Source organism: Ascaphus truei, chromosome 4 (assembly GCF_040206685.1).
Source record: "Ascaphus truei isolate aAscTru1 chromosome 4, aAscTru1.hap1, whole genome shotgun sequence".
NCBI lineage: Eukaryota > Metazoa > Chordata > Amphibia > Anura > Ascaphidae > Ascaphus > Ascaphus truei.
Window position 1 is genome coordinate 10,247,402 of NC_134486.1, and position 25,348 is coordinate 10,272,749.

At 41.8% G+C, this 25,348-nt stretch overlaps 1 protein-coding gene across 10 annotated transcripts in view; it reads right to left on the reverse strand.

Moving 5' to 3' along the window:
- DTNB (dystrobrevin beta) overlaps window positions 1–25,348 on the reverse strand; it is a 339,918-nt gene that overhangs the window by 170,585 nt on the left and 143,985 nt on the right. For 8 of the 10 annotated variants that reach the window (XM_075595326.1, XM_075595324.1, XM_075595325.1 and 5 more), the window contains one exon: window positions 24,538–24,662. The exons of the other annotated variants lie outside the window; for them this stretch is intronic. In XM_075595326.1, coding sequence (XP_075451441.1) covers window positions 24,538–24,662 — 125 coding nt within the window. The remainder of the gene's footprint in view (window positions 1–24,537; window positions 24,663–25,348) is intronic. 10 annotated transcript variants of the gene reach the window in all.

Below are 25,348 nucleotides of genomic sequence, written 5' to 3' on the forward strand. Positions count from 1 at the left end.
TGGCTATCAACTCCCTTATTTTTACATTACAGTATCACTTAAAATAATTCTGCATGCAAAGTTCAACACATTATCTACATCCGCAGTCTGAAAGCCAAGCAGTTCCGTTTGCAAATACCCAGCCTCTATAAATCAATGCTTGCTTGCCCACAGGCCACCGCTTGTGAAATATGCAAGGTTTGAAGTAAATGATGTCTCGGGGTTTGATAAATATGCAAACGTGTAAAGAAAATCAGGCACAGAAGACAAGCGTTGCGCTCCCATTTCTGATAAATAATGTTATTTATCACAGGCAACAGTTCCCCTCATTAATTCGCTGTGAGTTCATATTGAAAATTACAGTGGCAACAAAACAAGTCTAAATCACAAAAAAAATACATAGAATTGCCATTCAAGCAGTAAAACCCTCCTGCGAGTCCATTAAGCAAACGAAAATGGATGAGGTTTATTTTCATTCACACAGTAATTTTTCCAGAACAGAAATATGATCCCTTGTTATTAGCACACCAAACACAAGATTATTATTTTTTATCACCACCGAGGCCAGAGTAATTAATTTAAATAGCATTTTGGACAGTATGTGGAGGACTGCACTTAGGCCCAGACCCACAGTGCGCCGTTAAGTGTAAACGGGTATCTACAAAGCTTAGTAACTCAGTGTTAAGTGCTGTTTTTAGCTGTAACGAGCCCTTGCGTTAGCCTTAGGCCCCGCTCCCTCAGTCAGCGCGCCCGCACTGCAGACAGGCAGGGCGCTGACAGACACAGACCGCGATATGCGGTCTGTAGGGAGCGGGGCGGGAGTGGGAGGGGGGCGTGGTTTGAGCGGAGGGACCCGCTACTCCCCCCCCCCGGGCTCAGTGTAAAGCCATATTCCTCTAGGGAAATGCAAGAAAATATTACTGCTTGCCCCTAAAGTCCTGCAATCACTCCCTAGCGGGGCACACCCTGAGAGTCAGACCCCTGCACACAGACATTCACATAAAAAGGTTCCCATTTCCTATAGAATCAGCACATTGTCTTCAATGTTACCCGCTACTCCCCCCCCCTCCCTCCACGGGCTCCCGGGCTGCAGGAGGGAGCTGCTGCGGGCTGCCCTACTCACACGCTGACGCTGACACTCACACGCTGAGACACTCACAGACAGGCACTCACGCACTCAGGCACACACATACACACACACAGACAGGCACTCACGCACACAGGCACACACACACAGACAGGCACTCGCGCTGCTTTCCCTCCACACTCTCCTCCCCGCTCCCCGAAGCCTCCCCTCCTCATTGGCTCACAGCCACACCACGTGACGCGTCGCCGCTTGGGATTACAATTCTCTTGAATCCCCTGGCGGCTGACGCGTCACAGCGTGTAGTGAGCTGTGCAGTGAGGGGGGACTGGGACCGGCTCGAGAGGATTCCCCTGCTGGTGGGGAACGCCCACGCCGCCGGGCGCAGCGGGTCCCAGCCCTTAGTAAGGTACTAATGATATGCAAAGAGGTGTACCCTGCAACACATCTTCCTCACACTTCTAATACAGCCCCCCTCCCTCCTCTGACACGCTTACTGTGCTTATTACGGGACCAGGTGAGGTGGAATCTAGACCGGAGCAGACTCAGCAGGTGACAGACACGCTGCAGCATGGAGCTCCTATAGGCCCAGCCAGCCTCACAAGAGTTCCTGCTACAGTCAAGTGCGGGCAGGCCCCTCCCCCACACCAGCTCTCCCCTCATGTCCTGACACCGCCGGTCGCCAGGAAGTGTCTGGCAGGTTGCTTGCAGCCCACGGGCCTTAGGCTGTGTCCACGCTGCCGCTGAGTGCGCTTGGTGTGCCGATTTCAGTTAAAATCAATCTGTACGGCCACACTCACATGGCGCTCGTGAGCGTGAACGTACGCTCTCCCAAGCTAGGCGCTTGGGGAGACAGAGCAAATTATTTTCAAGCGCGCTAAAGGGTCACTTGACCTTTCAGCAACCAATCAGCGCCAGTGAATGCACAAGAGCACACACACACACAGAAACAGCCCTGATCCAGCCAATGACACGCCCCCGGCCACTCCCCCCTGCAAAATTCTGCAGGACAGTCTGCGCTCATGCTTGGAGAGTTGGTGAGGTCACCACTCTCAAGCTTGAGCGTGCTCAGCGGCAGAGTGGTCGCAGCCTTATGTTTGACAGCCTTGCATTAGACTGTTCCGGTTCTATACAAGCAGCTACTGATTCAGTTTAATTTGTGTTAGAGAGGCTGCTGGGACCACAGGAGGCCCAAACACACGCAGACCTGTGACACAGATCATTATCCTGGATACCAGAGGAGCAGAATCTTAGACAAGTAATATATGAGCAGCGGGTAACACTATTCTGCAACTTCTGGCCTAGGAAAACACTCCACTAGAGCCTGTTTGAGGTCACTTGGTAAAATGAATAGCACTTCAGATAGACGATGGAGCAAAATTAATCTCTTGTTGTTGGACATATGACTTTCAAAGAAAGAACATACCATACACATTCATGCATAGTAAGTACCAAAATAAAGTGCAAATCTGCATAGCTGATGGATTCCACCATCGCCCTTGCAAAATGCAGGTACTTTTATTTGCTTCCAGTCAGAAAGAGAAATGGTCAAGTAAAAACACATGTTTATTTAAGGCTTTAGAGTGGGATATAAAAAAATATGTAAAAGGAATACAAAAATGATTATAAGTGATGTCCCCTCACCATATACCAAAACCAGGTATTACCCCCTTATAACACATAGTTTACCCCTGCGGGAGCATGGATAGATAGCGGTTATGAGCTAAATAAATGCTTTGTCATGGCATAGGGATTCCGGTCTCACTACCGGACAGCTCAAGTATCCTCCCTGGACTGCACACTTCCACTCCACGAAATAAACTGCAATAAAGACTTTATATACACAAACACACATTTACACCAATCATTATCCATACATTTTCTGAATGCGTGTAGATCAGATCATCGCTCTAATCTATCAGTAATCTCAAGATCATACACTTATAAATAGGGAATAAGAAAGAAAAGGTGATAATAGTATATAATCTTACATCGATATATACACTTTCGCATCACTAGAAACAGTCATAATAACCAATTACAGTAACTGACATGGGAACACACGCATTCACAGAAATTAATGCAAATCATTCAAACCATACAGATCTAGGGCTGATAATCTATGGATCCACAAGCACTCTATCTGTATCCGCCAATATTTTCATGAATGGAGACTATTCTACCTGGTCATGTATTTTGATGCAAAGAAAAAATAAATAAATCGGACCATGCAAAACATAACTGGGTATTTGCTATGGAGTACTGTTTGTGGTCCGTAAGCATTTAACCCTTGCAAAATGCAGGTACATATATTTTCTGCTTGACTATAACACACGAGTCCTGCTTCCTTTGTGATGTAGAAATAAGCCATAATGTAAATACTGTAGATGGACAAGGGCACACGAATTTTAATTAAAAAAAAAAAAATTTGTGCCATAAACAACGTTTCGGCTCGCAGGCCTTTCTCAACTTGAGACAGGCCAGTGGGCCGAAACGTTGTTTATGGCATAATAAATTCTTTTTTCATTCAAATCCGTGTGCCCTTGTCCCTCTATTTACATTGGATACCCTGGTCGAAATACAGGTCTTCCCTAGGACTGAAGGAGCACCGGTAAATATATCCTTTCTTTATCTGATATTCTGGCGTGCAGTTGCAGCTTTGTGGAGCGCAGGTTTCACCATATAAAAAACAAAGAAATACTACAATGGTGTAATAAGTTCCAAAACTGTGTGACTTCTAGGTATCAGCCAAAAAAGGGGACTCACACTTTCCCAGCAAATAGATAGCAGTTTCTACACTGGCGTAGTCTTAGATGTCTTTAATCTCAGGTGAATAACAGGGGTCTCTGCATTGTGTTCCTCAATAGAACAAAGATAACGATTTAGTGCAACATTGTTTGTTCAATAGGAATATGTATTAGAACAAATGGTATTACACTTGCATTTGTATCATTAGGCATGGATACATAAAAATTAAAGTTGAGTGGCTTGCTTGGATCTTCCGTCCTTCACAGTCTGCACTTCTGATTAGAAGAGAATTGGACCTTCTCTACATAGGGTTGAGCTGCGACTTTTTCACCTTATTCACGAAATTTTACATAATTTATCACTATTTAAGTTCTATTAGTGTACTGTATACACTTTTTAGTGATTATATATATTTATCACTGTTTTCACACTCTGTATAGGAGCACCAAATAACCACTTTTTTTTGCACATTCTGGAGTGCAGCAAGAATTCACCATTTTTTTCAGAAATAAGCCATAAACCATGCTTGCTACAGATGTAGGTGTTCTTGAATCCGGTAGCACACAGCAGCGGGTGAAATAAAGCATTAGCCCCGTCCATTTTTCACGCATGGTTAATTGCTACACAATGGTGTCTGCTCCCGCTGGCACACTGCGTGTCCCATGACAAATACAGCTGCACTGTATGTTTTGTGACAACAGGAGACTTAGAACCGACATCTTACACTGGTTTCCGTGCATTGATGAACTAATGTACTGTAGTCTGTTAGAAGTAAACATACAATATGTAGGGTTCCACATACTTTGAGCGAAAAGTGGCCCAGCTCTAAAGTGTTAAAGTAGTTGCCATTGTGTAAAACACCACAAGTGTTGAAGACACAAATAGCAGCAAGAATAGACCAAGCTGAATTAGCCTAACACCAAGAGCTAATTTAACTGTCACATCAGGTCCTTTGTCACATCATTTAAATAACCGTGTCTGAAGTGTCAAATCTCTCTGCCTATGTACTTCAGGGCATGACTCAAACTGCTGTATGCAAAACCCTGCAGTACAATCAAAGTAATACAGTGTCACAGGAAAACTTGTAATCTTGTCATTATGTACGTGTATGTGCGACTTGCGGTTTTGTAATTACTCCCAGTGTATTGGGGTGTTGAGGATATTATTCTCCAAGCACTGATGTATGGTTGTAAGTCTCACTTTTCTGATATCATTCCAAATGATGTTGCTCTTTGGAAACAAAGCAGATTGCTTAAAGCAGCAAAACATTAAAAATCTTGTATGTTTTAAACATTTTTTTTTAATAAGTTTTGTTAAACTCTCACTACAATTTTTTCCCCCGTGGCGGCTGCAGAACCCTTGAGGGGTGTCCGTGGACCGCGGTTGAAAAGGACTTATTTAGAAAGACATATCCACTTCCTCTTTTGAAATAGGCTCGGACAAACACCTGTTCGAGCTCTGCACTTTAGCAACAAAGTATCACGAACAGACCTGTTGCTGTGTTCCAAACAGTAGATTGTCTATTACTCTGAAAGCTGTAACAATAATGTGTTACACAGCAGCACACAACTTATAACAGGAGCACCACATGATTGCCAGTTTAGGTAAGAATGAATTATACATTGTCACAGGCTTTACATAGAAGAATAAGAGGGGGCAAAGGGTTCATGTAGTATTGCTGCTTTTAATGTACATTATAACATAATTGCCTATTGATTTTTTTCCAGCCAATGAAAAACAACTTATTTGCTGATAAAGACAAAAAGAGTCACTTCCCCGATGAGAAAATACAAGCTATACAGCATTGTTTCCATGTACTTCAGCTGTTGCACCAATGAATTACAACGTTAAAGCTGTGTAATTGCTGCACTCACAAATACAATGCTCTGCAATATACATTATACATAGGGTATTGTGACACTACTAATGTATTTTTGGTTCATCATGTGACTTGCATTGTCAATTTTATATTAGGCAGCCCGAGACAGAAATGAGAGCCTGCTAAACAAATCACATAGAACAAGAGTCTGAGGACATTTATTCAGAAGTGCCATGAAGGATAAACTGCATTGCACACTCGTTAAGCTTATCACCAAATAACTAAATGGCAAGATGGGGCGAGTGTTAAAGAAATTGGAAACAAAGGATGTCTTTTCCTTGGGAGCTCGTAAACACATCACATCAAATATCCTATTTTCCAAATCATTACAATCTTCAGGATTAATAAACTCATAACAAAAAATAAGTAGTTCACCTGCAAGTAGCTTCCAAATTCTTCTTTTTCCCCATAGGTCAAAGTTCTGCACGACCAGACGGTGTACACAACCCCACAGTAGTAAATATATTTCTCTGCCACTGCTTTATGCTACTTAGGACATCTTTTGCTTGGTCCCTTTCCTTTCCGTATGGCATGACCCTCTTGCTGCTTTCACTCTCTCATACAACACACGCAGTTTCTTTGAGGTCTACAAAGATGGGTAAATAATTCACAAGAAACCCATCCCTGGGGTTGCCCATAACCTACAAATCATCTAGTTCGGATCACTCAGTAACTTGGCAGGGTTGTTGTTTCCAACATCTCACCTCTCCTTACATTAACACTGCGTTCATATACTTGTGATTACAAAGTCTGACCGTTTAGATAATATTTTACAGACTGCTTTAGATGCCAAAGGTTCCCTTCTCCCTACAATTTATTTGTATTCAAGTTTCATAGCAAAGAGGCCACACTGACATTATTAGTGTTGTAGTTTCAGCTGTTCTATATATGCATCCATACTGTAAACGTGCATGGCGGTGTTTTCCTGCCCTTGTGCTATTCCTATAATATCAGACATTCTGCCCTTTTGTGGAGCTGAGGGTGGGGATAAGGGAAAGAGCAGTTGTAGGATTTTTCGTATTCAAAATGTCTAACATAACCAATGACCGTTGTGCTTGGACACAATACTGTGGGTAAGTAGTGCAGATGCTTTAAAGGTATCAGGAAAAACATACTTCTGTCTTCTTCGTATGACCTTTATACTGTAACTATCAACTCACTCCAACTGTTCAGGTAAGTTGCAGTTTGCTTCTCCAAATACAAATATTGTAGCAAGACTACCAATCCAAGAAAAAGCCACACAGTGGGACACAACTGACCCCAAACATCTGAGTTAATGGACTGGCATGCCATCTTGGCAATTGAATTGTTTGTCTCCTGTAGCTCTGGGGGCCATGTAGACTGAAGTATCTGCAGTGTCTTGACAGGATTAAATTGCACAGTAAAATCACAATGGACTAATATAGACAATATGCAGATATAACTTATTTGTGGACTTGAAATGTATATAATCTATGCACATTCAATATTTACGTTGATCTAACTATAGGAGTTACGTGATGAAGGAATGTGCTTTAGTATTTGGGGAAGAACCTGCACTGAATTGTAAGGGTTCCCGGCCGAAAGGGCGTTAACGCCCCAAACTCCCATGCTGCTTTAAGTGCTGCCTCCTCAGCAGAGACAGACCATTTATTTGACGACATGTCAGATCGATACCTTAACGCAAACTTGGCAGCGTCTGATTACATTACAGTATGTCAAAACTCCTTAAGCAATTAATGAAGTTTGCAGCTATGTAAAAAAAGAAAGCTGTATATCTAAAGGCGTGCCAGCTTTCCTTCTCTTTTGGTAAAGCTAGAAGGGTACTGAAGGATGTACATTTTAACTACAGACAACAAATGTCTAATCTAATTGTTGGTACTTGGGAGACAGGAAGATGAAAGTGACTTGATCTGGGTCAAATAAGGCCGGCGGCTCCCAGCAGGGTTCTAACTACAAGGACACAAGTCACACTAACTGATTTGTATGATCCAACACAGGAGCGGCCAACTCCAGTCCCCAAAGGCCACCAACAAGTCATGTTGTAAGGATATTCCTGCTTCAGCACAAGTGGCTCAATCAGTGGCTCAGAATGACTGCCCTTGTGGACTGGAGTAGGCCACCCCTGATCTAACATATCCAAAGAAGTAAAGGAGCGGAGGGCATCAATGTGTATATGAAAAAGATGCAAAAAAATAAATAAAACATAGACCAGTTGTACTGTCAGAGTAGATTCAACTCCTGACGAAGCTTTTGCCCAAAACAAAACCCTTAGAGCCCTGTGAGAGGAAGCACCATGCTGGAGATAGGAACGTTTGGCAAGGCTTAAGAGGTTCCGGACGGCCACTACCGGAGGCAACTCCTGCCGACGCCAAACAGCTGATCCGACCGGTATTGCGGAAGCTGTGAGATCACTGTTTTTATTATTACATCCTCAAAAGAACTCCCAAAAATGTGAGTGGGCATTTTTGGGCTTGTGTTTTTCTTTTTTTTAAATAAAGATTACAAAAGTGTTCCCCTTTCTTTGAGGTAACCCACATCACAGCATCCATTGCGACAGATTGTGATGGGCTCTTTAATACTCACACACGTGAGTATAACCCTTGGAGGTTCCATTTGTATACACCCATCTACTCTGATAGTACTACTGTATGGTCTATTTTTTTGCATCGTTTTCATATGAACATTGATGCCCTCCGCTCCTTTACTTGTAAATGCCCGTACTGGTTTAGTATTGTGCACCTTACTGCTACAAACCCCTGTCTGAGAGCGCCACTCCTTTGTTATGTCCCACCCCTGATCCAACACCTGATCAATGGAAGGAAATGAATGTGAACACAAGTTAATATGCAAATATTACAACAAAAGACTTTGAACTGAGATCAAATAAGCTGCGAGCCAGCTGATCTATTCAGCATTACAAATATTGCTATACTTACTGTATATTGCAAGAGAAAGGCATTTTGGGAAAGTTCGAATTTTGGGGAAAAATTTGAGAATGCTTAAATGTTTGTAACTCTTTTAAAATATAAGTAGTTAACTAGTTAGCAGGATCTAATGGATAATTTAAATGCAAGCTGAACAAAAGACATTAAAAATTAAACAACCTTCAGTAAAACACAATATCTAAAAGTTTGCCAAGAATCAAACCATTATCAATCAGTGTAAAGTGCTGCAATGTATTTATATATGTCTTTATTTATATAGTGCCCTACAGGTTCATAGCACGTCACCTCAGTAATATACGGGACATAATAATATAACACATACTGGGAATAAGCGCTTCAGTCATAACCAGCATTAGGAAAAGGAGTCCCTGCCCCGAAGAGCTTACAATCTTAGTGTTAAGTCGAGAGAACTTAAGGACAGTATGAGGGTGTTCTGGTAAGTGCGTCTGCAAGCGGCCAAGACCAATGCACATTAAATGTATAGTATCAGCCAACAGAGCAAAGTGAAGTAACATCACAGCTAATTTCTAAAAGAGCTATACATCTCAAGCCCTGCAGGCTTTCTACAACTCAACATGGAGCTCATCAGGCTCCCAACAGGGAAGAGGAAAGAGAGAAAAGCTGTGAAATGGAGAAGACCCGGAAAGAGAAAAACAACAAGAATGGGAGACAATGGCACACTAAAAATGCGGTTTAATGATTCAACCTCACCCAGCGTACATCCATAGGCGCACAGCATGATGAGGGCCCCCCAAGAACTGCTCCCCTCTGCACAGGACCAGCGTGCTAAGGGTTAACATGTGCTTGTTCTTTGTTGAATCGGAAACCCCACCCACTGGAATGTTAATGAGCCAAGGGGACAAAGAAAATATCCTTTTGTTCACACACGCACCAGATTCAACCTCACCCACCCAGCGTACATCTGCGTTGCTCCAAAGGCGCACAGCCTTTGGCGCAGCCACAGGGCATGAGCCGTTCGCTGCCGTTCGCTGATGTTAGTTGATGTTAAAGCTGCTCTATTTCTATCTGAAACACATAAGCCCTTTATCCCCTGTACCCAATTTTCCAACTTTATCTGTCCATGAAATGTCTGTGAATTCCCTGTATAACCCTGTTCTTTTATCGTAACCATGTATTTTTTATAACTCTGTGTCCAGGACATACTTGAAAACGAGAGGTATCTCTCAATGTATTACTTCCTCGTAAAACATTTTTATAAATAAATAAATAAATATGCTGGTTAAAGATGAAATCCTCTATAAGTGACAGGCAACATTGTAGAAAGAATGTAATAAATCACACCCACTGTATACAACACTTATCTTTTTAGATCTGTCTCCAGAAACCTGCTTATAGTCCCAAGGATCAATAAAGAATCCGGTCACTCTTCCTTCTCTTGCCGATTACCCTACCCCCCCCCCCCCCCAAACTTTGGCTGATTCTAACTTTAAAACTTGTTGTCAACTTTACTTTGTGCCCAGGAAATACTTGCGAGTTACCTCACGTTTTCAATATCTCTCTGGAGCAAAATATTTTGTAAAGAAATGATCAAAAGATCTTTTAAAAAAAAACAAAAAAAAAACCAGTTACACCAAAGATTTCATTTATTTTTTGAGTAAAAACACACCTTCACTTAACGGGGGCATCAGAATACTTTGCTATGAGACGAATTAAAATGATATACAATTGATTTGTTGGCAGGAAAAGCCAGAAGGAAGAGGTAAGTCTTAAACCGAGGCCGAAACAGTGGTAAGAGATACATTTGCGTGAAAAAGAAAGTACACCCTATAAATGCTATAGTTTTACATATCAGGACATAACAACCATCTGTTCCTTAGCAGGTCCTAAAATTAGGTACATACAACCTCAGATGAACAACAACACATGACATATTACACCATGTCATGATTTATTTTACAAAAATAAAGCCAAAATGGAGAAGTTGTGTGTGAAAAACTAAGTACATCCTTACAGCTTCCATAGGAATGAAGATGCTAAGTAGCAGACAGGTGCTGCTAATCAAATGTCCTTTGTTAATTGATCATCAGCAAGTGTGGCCACCTCTATAAAAGCCGAAGTTTTAGCAGTTTGCTGGTCTGGAGCATTCAGGTGTGTGTTAACACAATGCCAAGGAGGAAAGACATCAGCAATGATCTTAGAGAAGCAATTGTTGCTGCCCATCAATCTGGGATGGGTTATAAGGCCATTTCCAAACAATTTAAAGTCCATCATTCTACAGTGAGAAAGATTATTCAAAAGTGGAAAACATTCAAGACAGTTGCCAATCTTCCCAGGAGTGGACGTCCCAGCAAATTCACCCGAGGGTCAGACCATGCAATGCTCAGAGAAATTGCAAAAAAGCCAAGAGTTACATCTCAGACGCTACAGGTCTCAGTTAGCATGTTAAATGTTAAAGCTCATGCCAGTACAATTAGAAAAAGACTGAACAAGTATGGTTTGTTTGGAAGGGTTGCCGGGAGAAAGCCTCTTCTCTCTAAAAAGAACATGGCAGCACGGCTTAGGTTTCCAAAGTTGCATCAGAACAAACCACAAGACTTCTGGAACAATGTCCTTTGGACAGACGAGACCAAAGTGGAAATGTTTGGCCATAATGGACAGTGCCACGTTTGGCGAAAATCAAACACAGCATATCAGCACAAACACCTCATACCAACTGTCAAGCACGGTGGTGAAGGGGTGATGACTTGGACTTGTTTTGCAGCCTCAGGACCTGGGAACCTTGCAGTCATTGAGTTGACCATGAACTCCTCTGTATACCAAAGTTTTCTAGAGTCAAATGTGAGGCCATCTGTCCGACAGCTAAAGCGTGGCCGAAATTGGGTCATACAACAGGACAATGATCCTAAGCACACCAGCAAATCTACAACAGAATGGCTGAAAAAGAAAAGAATCAAGGTGTTGCAATGGCCCAGGCAAAGTCCAGACATCAACCCTATTGAAATGCCGTGGCGGGACCTTAAGAGATCTGTGCATAAACAAATGCCCACAAACCTCAATGAACTGAAGCAACATTGTAAAGAAGAGTGGGCCAAAATTCCTCCACAACTATGTGAGAGACTGATAAAGTTATACAGAAAACGATTACTTCAAGTTATTGCTGCTAAAGGTGGTTCTACAAGCTACTGAATCATAAGGTGTACTTAGTTTTTCACACATGGCTTCTACATTTTGGCTTTATTTTTGTTAAATAAATCATGACACGGTGTAATATGTCATGTGTTGTTGTTCAGCTGAGGTTGTATTTACCTAATTTTAAGACGTGCTAAGGAACAGATGGAATACAAAAAGACCAAAAGCGCAGGCGCACATAGTGAAGTATGTTAAAATAAATAAATATATATTGTTAGGGTAAGATATCTGCGTACATCAGATCAAAGAATAATCAGCATTTCATGTACAATGACATGGCTTACCCGACACCACACAGCCACCGCTGGATCGAAGGATATCCACTTTGCTGCCTTTAAGGAGATCTTTGCCTGGGAACACACCGCCACGGCACTTGAAGAAAACCCTCCACTCGTCTCCCAAGGTCCAGGTGAGATGCCCCTAGAAGTCAGGGACGTCGGAAACGCCGCTCCGTCTAGCTGAAAGCCGATGGGACGCCCTCAGGAGTCAGAGCTGTTGGAGCCACCGCCGGGCTGGTTCGTTAAGAGTCCCGTATGTGTTTCATTACCGGCCGCAAAGTGAGGATGGCCGTAAAGTGAGGAATTGCGTCACTTCGATAATGCCAAAATATCACAAATTCTCAGAAAATCTCAGAAAATGTTTGGGCACGCAGATTATGAACAAGAATGTCATATGGGCTATAAAATCTATCCAACGCGTTTCGTAGCGTAAGCTACTTCATCAGGGATAATTTAGTTAATACATTCACGGATATAAATTCCCTAAAACCACATCTGATAGGTCAATCCAGAAAGCACACCGCACCAATCAGAATTCAATTTAGCAATGTCACACATATGTGTGAATAATAAGGTCATTGTTAACCTCTGTGCTTATCAATTTAACCCCATCAGGTGTGATTAGGATACATTACAAAATACACTTATTTCAACAAGTAACACATATTAGAAAATAAAATGCATATAGATAAAACTGCCAATACAACCAATATAATTGGTAAATGTAAAAATAAATGGCTCTGAAATAAAACAGACAATCAGTTAGTAATTTATCAAGGAGAATATAGCAAATATTTAGAATAGACCAATTCCAGATCGTACATAATATAAATTTGCAAGACAAAACACAGAAAATAGATCTTATAGACACGTTCTTTAATATAAACACCATATGTCTGTATTTTCATTTAAACTGTTAATACCGAAGGTTTCAAGTTTTTGTATCCAGAATGTTTCTTGGACAGAGACATCCTTTAACCTATCACCTCCTCGTCTGCTCCGAGGGATATGTTTAATCCCTTTGAATGTTAGGGATGAGGGATCTTTGTTATGATGGGTAGAATAATGGCGACTTACGCTGTGAGTCTGTAGGGCATTTTTGATATTTCTCACATGTTCTTGAATGCGGAGTTTAAGACTACGCTTCGTGCGGCCTACATATTGCAGGCCGCACGGACACTCTAGTAAATAAACTACAAAGCTAGTATTACAGTTTATAAAATCTGTAATATTGTATGATTTATGATTCTTACATGACTTAAATGTTTTTCTTTATGTTTTTCGTAAGTCGCCATTATTCTACCCATCATAACAAAGATCCCTCATCTTTAACATTCAAAGGGATTAAACATATCCCTCGGAGCAGACGAGGAGGTGAAAGGTTAAAGGATGTCTCTGTCCAAGAAACATTCTGGATACAAAAACTTGAAACCTTAGGTATTAACGGTTTAAATGAAAATACAGACATATGGTGTTTATATTAAAGAACGTGTCTATAAGATCTATTTTCTGTGTTTTGTCTTGCAAATTTATATTATGTACGATCTGGAATTGGTCTATTCTAAATATTTGCTATATTCTCCTTGATAAATTACTAACCGATTGTCTGTTTTATTTCAGAGCCATTTATTTTTACATTTACCAATTATATTGGTTGTATTGGCAGTTTTATCTACTAATCTTTTCAACACCTAACCTATAATAGGAAGATTGGAGATTGGACGATAGTTGGAAAGAACATCAACATCTAGACCAACTTTCTTCAACAGGGGACGGACCAGCGCCTTTTTCAAGGCCACAGGCACCTACTCCACAGTGAGGGATCTACTGATGATCGCCACAAACCACGGAGCCACTGCATCACTGGTCTCTTTTTTGACTTGTGGCGTTGCTTCTTTGGAAATTAACCAAGTATTGTTTTTCTTAGGTGACTCTGATGTTAGAGTGTTTGTAAATCAAGTATTTCCTCTAGACTTGACCGACCCTGTCTTTATTGAGACCCAATAAAGGAAGTGGTAGAGGGAGATGAGGGTTGCCTGTGCAAACTCATCGAACACAGTGACATCACATACAAGGGAGCAGCCAAAGCCCTCCCAAGTCTTAGCTCACCATATTTACAGACTGTAAAAAATAAAGGATTTACAAATGCTTGAAAGGTGTAGATTTAATCCCTCAAACAGTTCACTGTCGTTAGTACACTTTGATCCCCAGAGGTACTGCCCTTCAAACTGTGCATGAATGGCCAACCTGAAAAAAAGTGTAGCTAAATTGTAAGCTTGATCTTGTGCTGCATTGAGGCATACTGTATGCTCCACCTATAAATAGCATTCTGACAACAAAACAAGATGTCCCTCATTGTTCAGTTAAGAATGCATGATACAATGACTGCGTTATTGCCGCTATATTCAATGGGAAAAAAAATTGCAATTTTCTAAATGAAAGCCTCTACACATCTTATTTTAATGATCGATATGGACAGAAGAACAGTGCTTCAGGACCTTTCTTTCCCACAAAGGACCTCTATTTATAAGATCCAAGTTAGTTTAGTGAATAATTACGTTTAAGACGGTTCCCATAAAACTGGTTAGAAATTGAAATGGCTTTGTCAATTGTTACTGAAAATGTACAGTCAAAATGTGAGTGTTACAGATGTAACCATAATAGTCTCTGTAGCCGCAGCTCAAAAAAAAACAAAAAGCCAACGGCTCCGGACAGTGCCGAACGTGACATCTCTCTGGGAGGTCCATGCTTCCAGATAAAACTCCCCATCACGTTACTCCTCCGGCATTCCCGTAGCTTGCGCAGGCGCTGGAGATAGGGTTGCCAGGTGGCTTCTCAAAAAATACTGGACACAATAGTAAAAGATGCAACACCCCCCTCTCCCTCCAATACATATAACAAATACACCCCCCCCCCCCAACACGCACAAAAATACACAGGCCATGAGTCACCACCTTACTCCTGTCCATCATAGAGGAGCATGGGTGGGGCACAAACCCATAGAATTAACCTGTTATTGCCTGCAGCTAGCAGGACTTGGGGGAAAGAAAGGCAGAATATACATACCATGTTACACTTACAAGAAACAAACCCACCCCCAATACATATTAAAAAAAATACATCCACCCACCAATACATATAAAAATACATCCGCCCAATACATAAAAAATACACCCAACCCCCCCAATACATATAAAAATATATACCCCCCCCCCCAATACATATAAAAAATATTCCCCCATCTCCAGCCCCAATATTTCTAAAATTCAGACTTACATTGGGGATGGTCTCAGGTTGGGCCCGGTGGCTGAGGGTGGGGGGCAGTGACTGCAGGGGGGGGCGGCGGCTGGTCAAAGCAGTTGCTGCCAGCCCGGCCCTCGCCCAGCTGCAGGCTTCTCCCTCATTGTCTGTCCCACACTGAGGTGTCTGATGCCGACGTGTGGCGGGCCTCCCTCTCACGCCAGCGTGCACCGGAAGCAGAGCCCAGCTGACTTCTAGCGCGTGCTGACATCAGAGAGACCCGGCGCACGTCAGCATCAGACACCTCTGCGTGGTACAGACAGTGAGGGATAAGCCTGCAGCAGGGGAGAAAGTCCTGCAGGACGAAACGCGTTGGTGCGTTCTCCTACCCCATTGCAAAGCTGATTTCATAAATACTTCGATTTTATTGCACTTGGAGTTGCCCTATTTCATTCCATGCACTCTGGATGCGGATGGCTGTGCTCCTTCCTTCACCTTCTGATCTACACCTCTGAGGACTGCACGCTGAAGAATTCATGTTACTTGGAACTGTCAGGTATAGGGCATCAGCCCTTTTATTATTACCTCTCTAGTGTGGGATTGCTTATTGATTATGCCCCATGGGTGAATTATGTCTCAATAGGGACCATTGGATGTGGTAGCTGTGTGGGCACCACTAGATCTCCTTTTCTCCCTGGGATGAACATCTCTGTTACTTATACAGTTGTTCTGAAGTTTGGATTCACTTGAATGGACTTGTGTTTCTGTGAGCTTATTTTGTGATGCACCAACTCACCACATATCTATATATCACAGCCAGGCCAGATGTTTTCCAATATTCCAGCAGAAATCTTCTTGCAGCTATGAAAGCCTTTTAGAAGCATAAAGCTAGTCAGTCATGCAACATATACATGACACTGGTTTCATAATTTAAGACAGGGGTTCGCCAACTTCTTCATCTGCGCCCCCCTGCCTGCTCAGCCACCCCCCCCCCTCCACTCCCCTACTTTTTCTCCAGTGGCATTTGATGGGGTAGCGTCGTTTTAGGGTGCTATTTGCAATACAGAAGCTGGTGGGGTCCATTCATAGCTAGACCATTCGCACTCCAATATTGGGCAAATCACTCTGTGCTTTCCTGTGACACGTACAGTATATCTGAATGCATATTTCCTGGCAAAACGTCATTTAAATCAACTACAGGCATGCCTTAGAGGAATAAAAAGTTAGTGCCAGAAAGTTATTAGTAGAAAAAAATTTGGTGACGAGTAGAAGTGTAACTGCATGTTTGAGCGGCTTCTTGATGAGGATAAATGGGACACAGGAGGCCCATAAAAGTGTGTAAAAAAGTTGCTGTTGTGTTTAATTTCCTAATTGGATCATTACTCCCATAATGAAGCATGTAACATCATCTATTTCAATCTATATCAATTGCAATCTAAATGTTCATTGTCTTCCATACATTGCAATCTAGTGAAATGCCTCATGTAGTAAAAGCATTTACAAGGTGGTACCAAGAAGAAAATCCATGCCTCATGTTCTGAATATAAAAAGCCTAAAACGAGTACACCGTTATGAATTGGCTTTGGCTCACAAAATGTATTGCTTCAGTGGACAGCTTTCGGCCACATTCTTCTGTTCCAGCATTAAGTTTACAAACTTTAACATATATTACAATTGGCAACACACTAATAGACTTTATTTGTGTAGAGGAGCACATTAAAAATGAGTTATGCGTTGATTTGCTACTGGATAGTTATACTGGCCAATAGAAGACATTTTAATTGCTGTCTGAATGAGTCAACACAAATTCCTAGTTCCCACCTCAACAGGGATATCCTATCCCCACCTCATCAACACTCACAAATCCAATCTACATAGTCTTTTCTTTGTATTTGACTCCCTCCTCCGACCTTCTCCTCCCACTTCACATCCTTCCTCCACTTCTCCCCAAGCATTCACCAACTACTCCAAAGGCAAGATGGATGCTATCCACAAGGAGATTCCCACAGTTCCTTCTCCTCCCTGCTTCTACCTAAACCACCTCCTTCTACTTTTGACACCCTTTCTCCAGTTACAGAGTTGGAAGTTTCTAAGCTGATCTCTTCTCCCTCTACCACATTCCCTCTCTATCCCATTCCCTCGCACCTTGTCAGATCGCTTACTTCTTAGTCCCCTTTCTCACCCACATCTTCAATTCCTCCCTAACCTCTGGCACTTTCTCCTTTTCCTTTAAGCATGCAGCAGTCACACCTATTCTCAAAAAAACAACCTAGACCTTACGTGTCTTACCAACTACCGCCCTGAATCCCTCCTGCCGTTTGCCTCCAAATTGCTAGAACGTCTCGTGTTCTCCCGTATGATCAACTTTCTTAATACCATGCCCTCTTGGACCTTTTACAATCTGTCTTTTGTACAGCTCACTCCACAGAGACGGTGCTTACTAAAGTAGCCAATGATATAGATCGGGGTGGCCAACCTGTCGCTCAAGGGCCGCGTGTGGCGCTTCAGTGTTTCATGTGAGGCCCCAGAAGGAAAAAAATACAGGGTCTATTTGCACACAATGCAGAGACCATAGAGACATGGAAGAGGGAAAGCCAGAGCGCCCCCCAACCAGCTTCTCTCCTGACTTCCTATGGACTAGCGACCCCTGGTGGGCTCCCATGCAGCACAGAGTACAGTGAATATGCACCCTGTCTATTCTTTCCGAGAAACATCAATCAACGTCTCCTTTAGTATAGTTTATTTAGGGAGAATGATATTTGGGGATAACATATCCATTTAATCAAATATAGACTGTATTAATTTAATAATTATTTTAAGATGTTTTATTATATAAATTTGTGATTGATGTTTAGTCACATTTTATTATATTGAGTAAATGTTTTTTATTTCATTTTTATGTGTTATATTAAAACTGTATTGTATTTAAGTTGATATTAGGTTTAGGCACCATATTTTATTTTATTATGTGTAAAGATATAGGTCTGCCACAATACCAGGGGATTGTTCACCTAATCATGTCTGCCGATTTAGGGTTAAACCTAAGTGTGATAGCTGATTATGTCTAATTAGAGGTAGGGCAAGTGGGTATATAAATCCCCATGATGCAGCACACCATCACTCCTGACGAATCCGTGTCAACCAACGTCGAAACGCGTAGAGTGTTTCAGCAAGGGATCTGTGAGAGAGAGCACCAAGAGCGCATCTGCACCACCGAGTCCGGAGGTTCCAGCCGCACCGGAAGTGACGTGTGACCCCCGGTTGTGGATGCGGAAGTATTCCGGAGAGCAGTGCTGTACACAGGGAGATCACGACCCACTGTGCACCTGTTACATGTTATACACTGCGCTGGAAAACCATCTTAAGTGTAAGCCTTGAATTGTATTTCACTGTGTGTCAATAAATCTTTCTTCTACACATTGGTTTGCTCTTTTTCATTTGAGATTGGCTGCTGAATATTGCTACACACCTATGGAAACATCCACCCCTAGAGTTGGATGGCTGCTTGACATTTCTACTCTATTGTGAGTAGCCATTTGCGAGCCCACTTTATTGTCTAAACATTTTGTTAACATTACTACACTATGTGATGTTTCTTTATTTTTATGGTTACTTACGACGCTCCCCTGGTCCTTGTGAAAGAAGTTTGTGCAGAAGACTTTTTGAAACAGTCTTCACTAAGGGTTGTGTGCGTTTGTTTTCCTCATCACTTATAGTTCACCATTATATTTTGTCACATTAGTGCACTATTAATTATTAATATTAAATTTTCTGTGCACTATTTTATGCACTATTATTATTTTGGGTTTGTAAGAGCGCAATTCAGCACTTGTGTGTTATAGGGCTCCCAAACAGCACAGAGTACAGTGACTATGCACCCTGTCTGCAGAGAGCTCCATGTGATTGGAGAGCAAGGTAGGACCGCACTGCCCCCCTTGTCCCACACAATTGCCCCCATCCCCTTTTATTCTCAACTGCCCCATCTCCCCATGTCACCCCCTCTCCTGATGTGTCACCCCCTCTTCCTCCCCATCCCATTTGTATCCCTCTCTTCCCATGCATCACCCTCTCCTTCCACATCCCATGCGTTACCCAACCTCCCCTCCCCACTTATACGCCGTCAGGTTATACCCTGTGCAGTGTGTAGTGCCATCAGGTCATGCCCTGTGTATAGTGCCACTGGCTACATAAGCTTTCAGTGTATAGTGCCGTAAAGTTATACTCCGCACTATACACTGACGAAGTATATAACCTGACCGCACTATACACTGACACGGTCAGGTTATGCTGTGTGTCAGTGTATACAGGAATTCATTTGAACGTTTTTGTTATTGTGGCCCTTTGACAATGAGACATAAATTCTGGCTCCAGCTCCCCGTCATGTTGGCCGCCCCTGACCTAGATGAAGCTAAATCCCACGGTAACTTTTCACTACTAATCGCACTGTATCTCTCTGCTGCTTTTGATACTGTCGATCACTCTCTTCTCCTGCCTTTTCTAAACTCTCTTGGTATCCGTAACAAAGCCCTATCCTAGTTCTCATCTTACTTCTCTCCGCACATTTTCGGTCTCTGTTGCTAACATGTCTTCGTCTTTTGTCAATCTGTCTTTGGTGTACTTCAGGGCTCTATTCTGGGACCTCTGCTTTCCTCTCTCTACATACCATCACTTGATAGCCTCATCAACTCTTTTGGCCTTGGGTATCCTCTCTATGCACACGATTCAGAGATAGATCTATCCACCCCTAACATCACTCCTGCAATCCAGTCCCAAGTCTCGGGGTGCCTCCTGGCTATATACTCGTGGATGGTGCTCCGCCGCCTTAAACTTAATATGTGTAAGACAGAGCTCCTCATATTTCCCCCTAAATCTGGCCTAACACCACACCTTTTAATCACAGTAAACAGTACTACCATCTATCCTGTCCCCAAAGGACATTGCCTAGGAGTGGCATTTGACTTTTCCCTTTACCATTTTCCATAATATTGCCAAGATTTGCCCTTTCCTCTGTCAATCTACTGATGACTCTAATGCTTGCCCATATCCTCTCCCGTCTGAATTATTGTAACAGGCCTGCCTGCCTGCCTCACAACTTTCTCCCCTGCAATCAATCCAAAAATCAGCTGCTAGAATAATTTCACTTTCTCCCAAAACAGTATCTGCTGATCACCTCCTTAAACCCCTCTTCTTGCTTCCCATCAAGTATCAGATCACCCACAAAGTTCTCCTCCTTGCCTCTAAGGCTCGGCACTAATCTGCTCCTCCCTACATATAAACTCTGATCTCACGCTATGCCCCTGCTCATCTCCTGCGCTCTACCCATAACTGTCTCCTTTCCACCCTTACTTCTCTCTCTCTCGCTTTAAACCTTTTTCCCTCACTGCCCCTTACCAGTGGAACTCCCTCACAGTTCATACCAAGCACCTTCTCTCCCCATCTTTAAGACAAACCTTAAAATCACCTCTTAAATGAAGTATCCCAATAGCCTGGACTCGTGGCTACTGTCCCACAGTCACTTTTCCCAAGCACTACTATCTACTGCACTTATTCCCTCACCTGCTGTCTCTAAGTCTCCTATCATGTCACTTAGATTGTAAGCTCTCCAGGGCAGGGATTTCTATTCCTATTGTCTGAATTGTTGCACTTTTTGTATTATAGTTCCCTGTCCTGTATTGTCTTTGTAAAGCACTCAGTACTCTATTGGCGCTACATAAAGATATACATACATATATTTTAATAGCACCTTGTTTATTGTTAATAAGCTCTTATACGTGGAACATGTTCTAAATCTGGATAAATATAAGGGGAAAGAAAAAGAAAGTTAGAGCTGCAACACACGTGTGTGTTATATTTACTTTACATTAAGGACATAAAGCGAAAGCAGAAACAATAACTTCCTATATAATAATCCCAAGGTGGGGGCATTGTGAGTACAGATCATATGAACTTAATAGTACAGTCTAGAATTAAAATTTTAGAAACTTGAAACAAAAAGTATGACTAAGTGAGTGTTAGAGTTGTATTGATTAACCAAAAGGAATCAAGACTATATAACAATGTTACATGTTAACTTTCAAAGTACTACAAGGCCCATTAACAGGTCAAGGATATAGGAATGATTATCCCCCTACTGCATCTCGGTTCATAGCTCCTTCAGGGAAACCGAACTCTAAGCTACCCTTTATCCCTAGAGGCCTATCTAACTCATCCATGTAATAGTGCCTTTAGCAACCTTTATCCCACGAGATTTTTTTCCTAATGGGGACAGTGTAATCCTACTTTTTAAACCAGTAGGGACACAAAAGGCACACTTTGCAGTAATATAAGATGACAGAGAGAAGCCAGCATCTGGGTAAATAACACATTCCATGCAGTCCTCTAAAACATCGCCCACCAAAGTAGTTCATGTATTACAGATGATCCAATTGGGATGTGAAACTGTGACACCCCAACTTAATTTAGATTGTATGGAGAAAATGCTGAAGCTATTTTCATAGCTGTCTCAAATTGTGAGTTACTATAGAAGTAATAAACCTAATCATGGATATTATTGTTTTTCCTGTCAAGATAAATGCAACAGAAAAGTTTATTAAATTGTAAAAAGGACCACTAAAGTGAATAGGGTTAACATACGCCAAGCAGCTGCTGTGGCTTTTTCAATATACTTGCGTTACCACTGTGTGCGTATATATGTATCTATATACTGTGACATAGTCCAAAGATGTTATGCAGCTTTCTGCCCTGTTTTAGGTCAGAAAGTGCAGGAATTGTGCAAAATGATCCATAACACAGCTTCACATTAACTCAGGCTGGTGGATGGAAAATCCAGGCCACAGATTACAATGTGTCTAGTTCTCCCTCACCTGCTCTTCTAATCACATGCACAGGTATTTAGAGCAGAGAGGTTTGCATTTCAGTCTCTCTTCTTAGAGCCTGGAGACTAGGGGTTTCGCTGCTCCCCTGCATCCAGTTCGGGGTGGACGGCCCCTTCAAGTATCAAAGTACCAGAGGATTTGCCTGGACACTTGGGACCGAGTTCCCACCACGAACAGATAAGACAAACACATGTTTATTGCCGTATCTAAAAGACTATATGCTTTATCTAGTGACCCTAAATGAGAGGTCATTGTTTTATGCTGGGGAACCAGGTTAGTTGGCCCAGCAGCAGTTAGAGAGGCTGATTCTGCTGTGTAGTTAGATCCCTGAATGGAATAGGGTTTTGTTTATTTGATTTGGTTTGGTTCTTAAAAATGACAGTGTGTGAAATGCTATAACACTGATATGAGTAAAACCGCTGAATGTTAATAGCCGAGTGCCTCCTGCCTATACATGTTAAAGCTGCAGTCCCTTACTTGGATGAAAATAAAGCAGGCAGAAGCCCGAGTTAAGCAACTTTGCATGATTCTGTTTTTGTATAATTAACCCTAGAAGACTGTGTCGGGAAGAACCCAGACAGGCGTCAGCGATACAAAGGAGGGGCGTTTGTCACAAAACGTATACAGTATATCAAGTAGTATAACTACAAGCCATGCAGTACATTTTAGAAGATGTTATTTTTAACTGCACATACAATTTAAGCTCAATAATTATTGACAATAGGAACCATTATGTGATCGGCATTCACCCTGTCACGTATCATTATATGCTACGGACTAGATTTAATAACTCAATGAAACACTGTTACCAGAACAGATGCTGTAATTATAACTCAATGAAAGATGACAGTGATAGCAGAGCAGGTGTTATCAATCCTTTATTTTTGGATAACTCGTGTTGAATACATCTCCTGATCTTAAATCACAAGGCATGAGGAAATATTTCAACTCTTACTACTGTAGATGCTTGAGCACTGAATAATGTAGGTAAGTAAAGAGGCAAAGGTTTCTACAGTAGGTCTAGTTATATACATGAGCCCAAACAAGACATTGTGACTAGTGCCCCAGTGCTCAGATACATGGCTAATTTCTATGGACCTTATTCAAGACAGTCCAAAGCAGCTAATCAATCTGCAAAACATGCCATTGATTTGAATGTGTGTTAGCTTTTGACTCTCTAACCGTTAGAGTGCCCTTATGCCCTGCCAGGAATGTTATTGGCTCTTACTCATTTTCTAGGGGAAGATTGGACGAGCCGCTCTGTTGGAAGCGGAAGTGGAGAGGTTCCCCGGCACTGTAAAGGTTTTCCTTTAACACTGTATCGGCACATTTCGATCATGTCATCGCTCCTAACAATGTTAGGAAACTCTTGCCAATGTCATCAAACATAATAACCCATTCCTTAGTAGTGGTTAGCCGTATTTTACTATTGATAATCTTGACCAATCCTTTCGTATTCCAAGATCATTGATAAGTTTCTCCGCCTGGACTGTAGACCCTCAGCTATTCTCTATATCCCCGTCATTCAAGTATGAAGTTCACCTACTTTTTAACGAGGAATATCACGAACGTGACTTAAAACCCATCTAGAATAAATTGCACCTCCTTACTAAAGGGGTGGACAAATTAATGTACTATTATGCATAATTCCCAGAGATAGATAAAATGAAATTTGTATGGACTTTCAAGACCCCCTTTTTTTTTCAGGACAGAAAATTTTATGTAAAATATCCAATGAAATGACATTGGAGACCACCAAGATAGGGAAAGAAATTATTTTTAATTCCTGTTTTAGAGCTGTAACATACACTTGATTTGAAACAGTATTAATGGTAGATACTTATGAAATAAATGTATGTATGTCTTTATTTATATAGCGCCATTAATGTACATAGCGCTTCACAGTAGTAATACACCTGACAATCATATAAATAACAAATAACTACAAATAACAGATCATGGGAATAAGTTCTTCAGACATGAGATACATTTCTAATGTGTAACAAAAAATAGTGTCCAGTTTCTACAAGCAAGAAGGGAAGCAAGTTAAGTGTGCAAGTCACATTCCCACTGGCGCCCTTTCCACAGATATCTCATTGACTACTGTACATAACCAAACCAACAACAACCAGTATACAAATTCATACAGTGATTTGTCTGATGGAAAAGCAGGAAAGGCCCCAGAAGGATGCTTTATATATTTCAGAATGTATGTGGTTAACCAGTTCTGTGGCAGAACTTGTGGCACTGGAAAGCTGGTACAGTAGCTATGCATTGTTATACCAGTGAAGGATTACATGATCAACAAACACACTATGGTCCGGTAAGTGTTCATATTAAGCCAGGAGACTAGTGGTTATAACAACCCTCTACTTACACTATATGAGCCAGGTCAAGTGGTTTCTCGGGGTGCTCGGGGAATACGGGGTGAGGCAGCTCTCTGCTGGGAACACAGCCAAGAGATTTACTGATCGCATGACTTATCTTTTTCGCTGGGGATTTCTGTAAAAAGACAAACACACAGAACACACAGCATTATGCTGGGGATAGCTACACTAGAAAACATCCTACCAAATCAGCAAACAATGTTAAAGAGCACCAGCTGGCTCTCACATGATTAAGCAAACATTACAACATGCATCGTTACTTGGAGCTGTGACCGTTCTGAATTCGCCTTTTTAATGCACTGTTGAGTACAACTGGACTTTGCGAATGAATTCTAATGGTAAAAATTAATAAAAACATTGTATATTCCTCTGCACACTAACTTTAAATGTATTAAAAGATTACGACACATATTTACTAAGCTGTGCTATGCCATGAGACACCGGATGGCACATCTTGCCCTTTGGAAGCCCCAGGATGCAGTCACCAGATCATGGAGCCTGGCAATCCAGGGGCCCCGTGACTTAGTAGCTACATCATGGCAGCAGAGTGCTCTCATGAGTCCTGTATTGGGAGCAGTATATGGATATATATCCACAAATCCTGTTATTGGAGAGAAAACCTGTGCAGCGTATGTGCCTCCATTTTTCTGTTGCAGAAGAAGCAAGCAGTGTGTAAAGCCAATTGAGTTTTAGGAAAGGAGTAACAGATATGTCCTGGATTCCTTTCATAGGATGAACATGAAGCATGTGCCTTTTTCTATTCTGCATTGAATAAGAAGCGATCGTTGTCTGTGAGGTTTC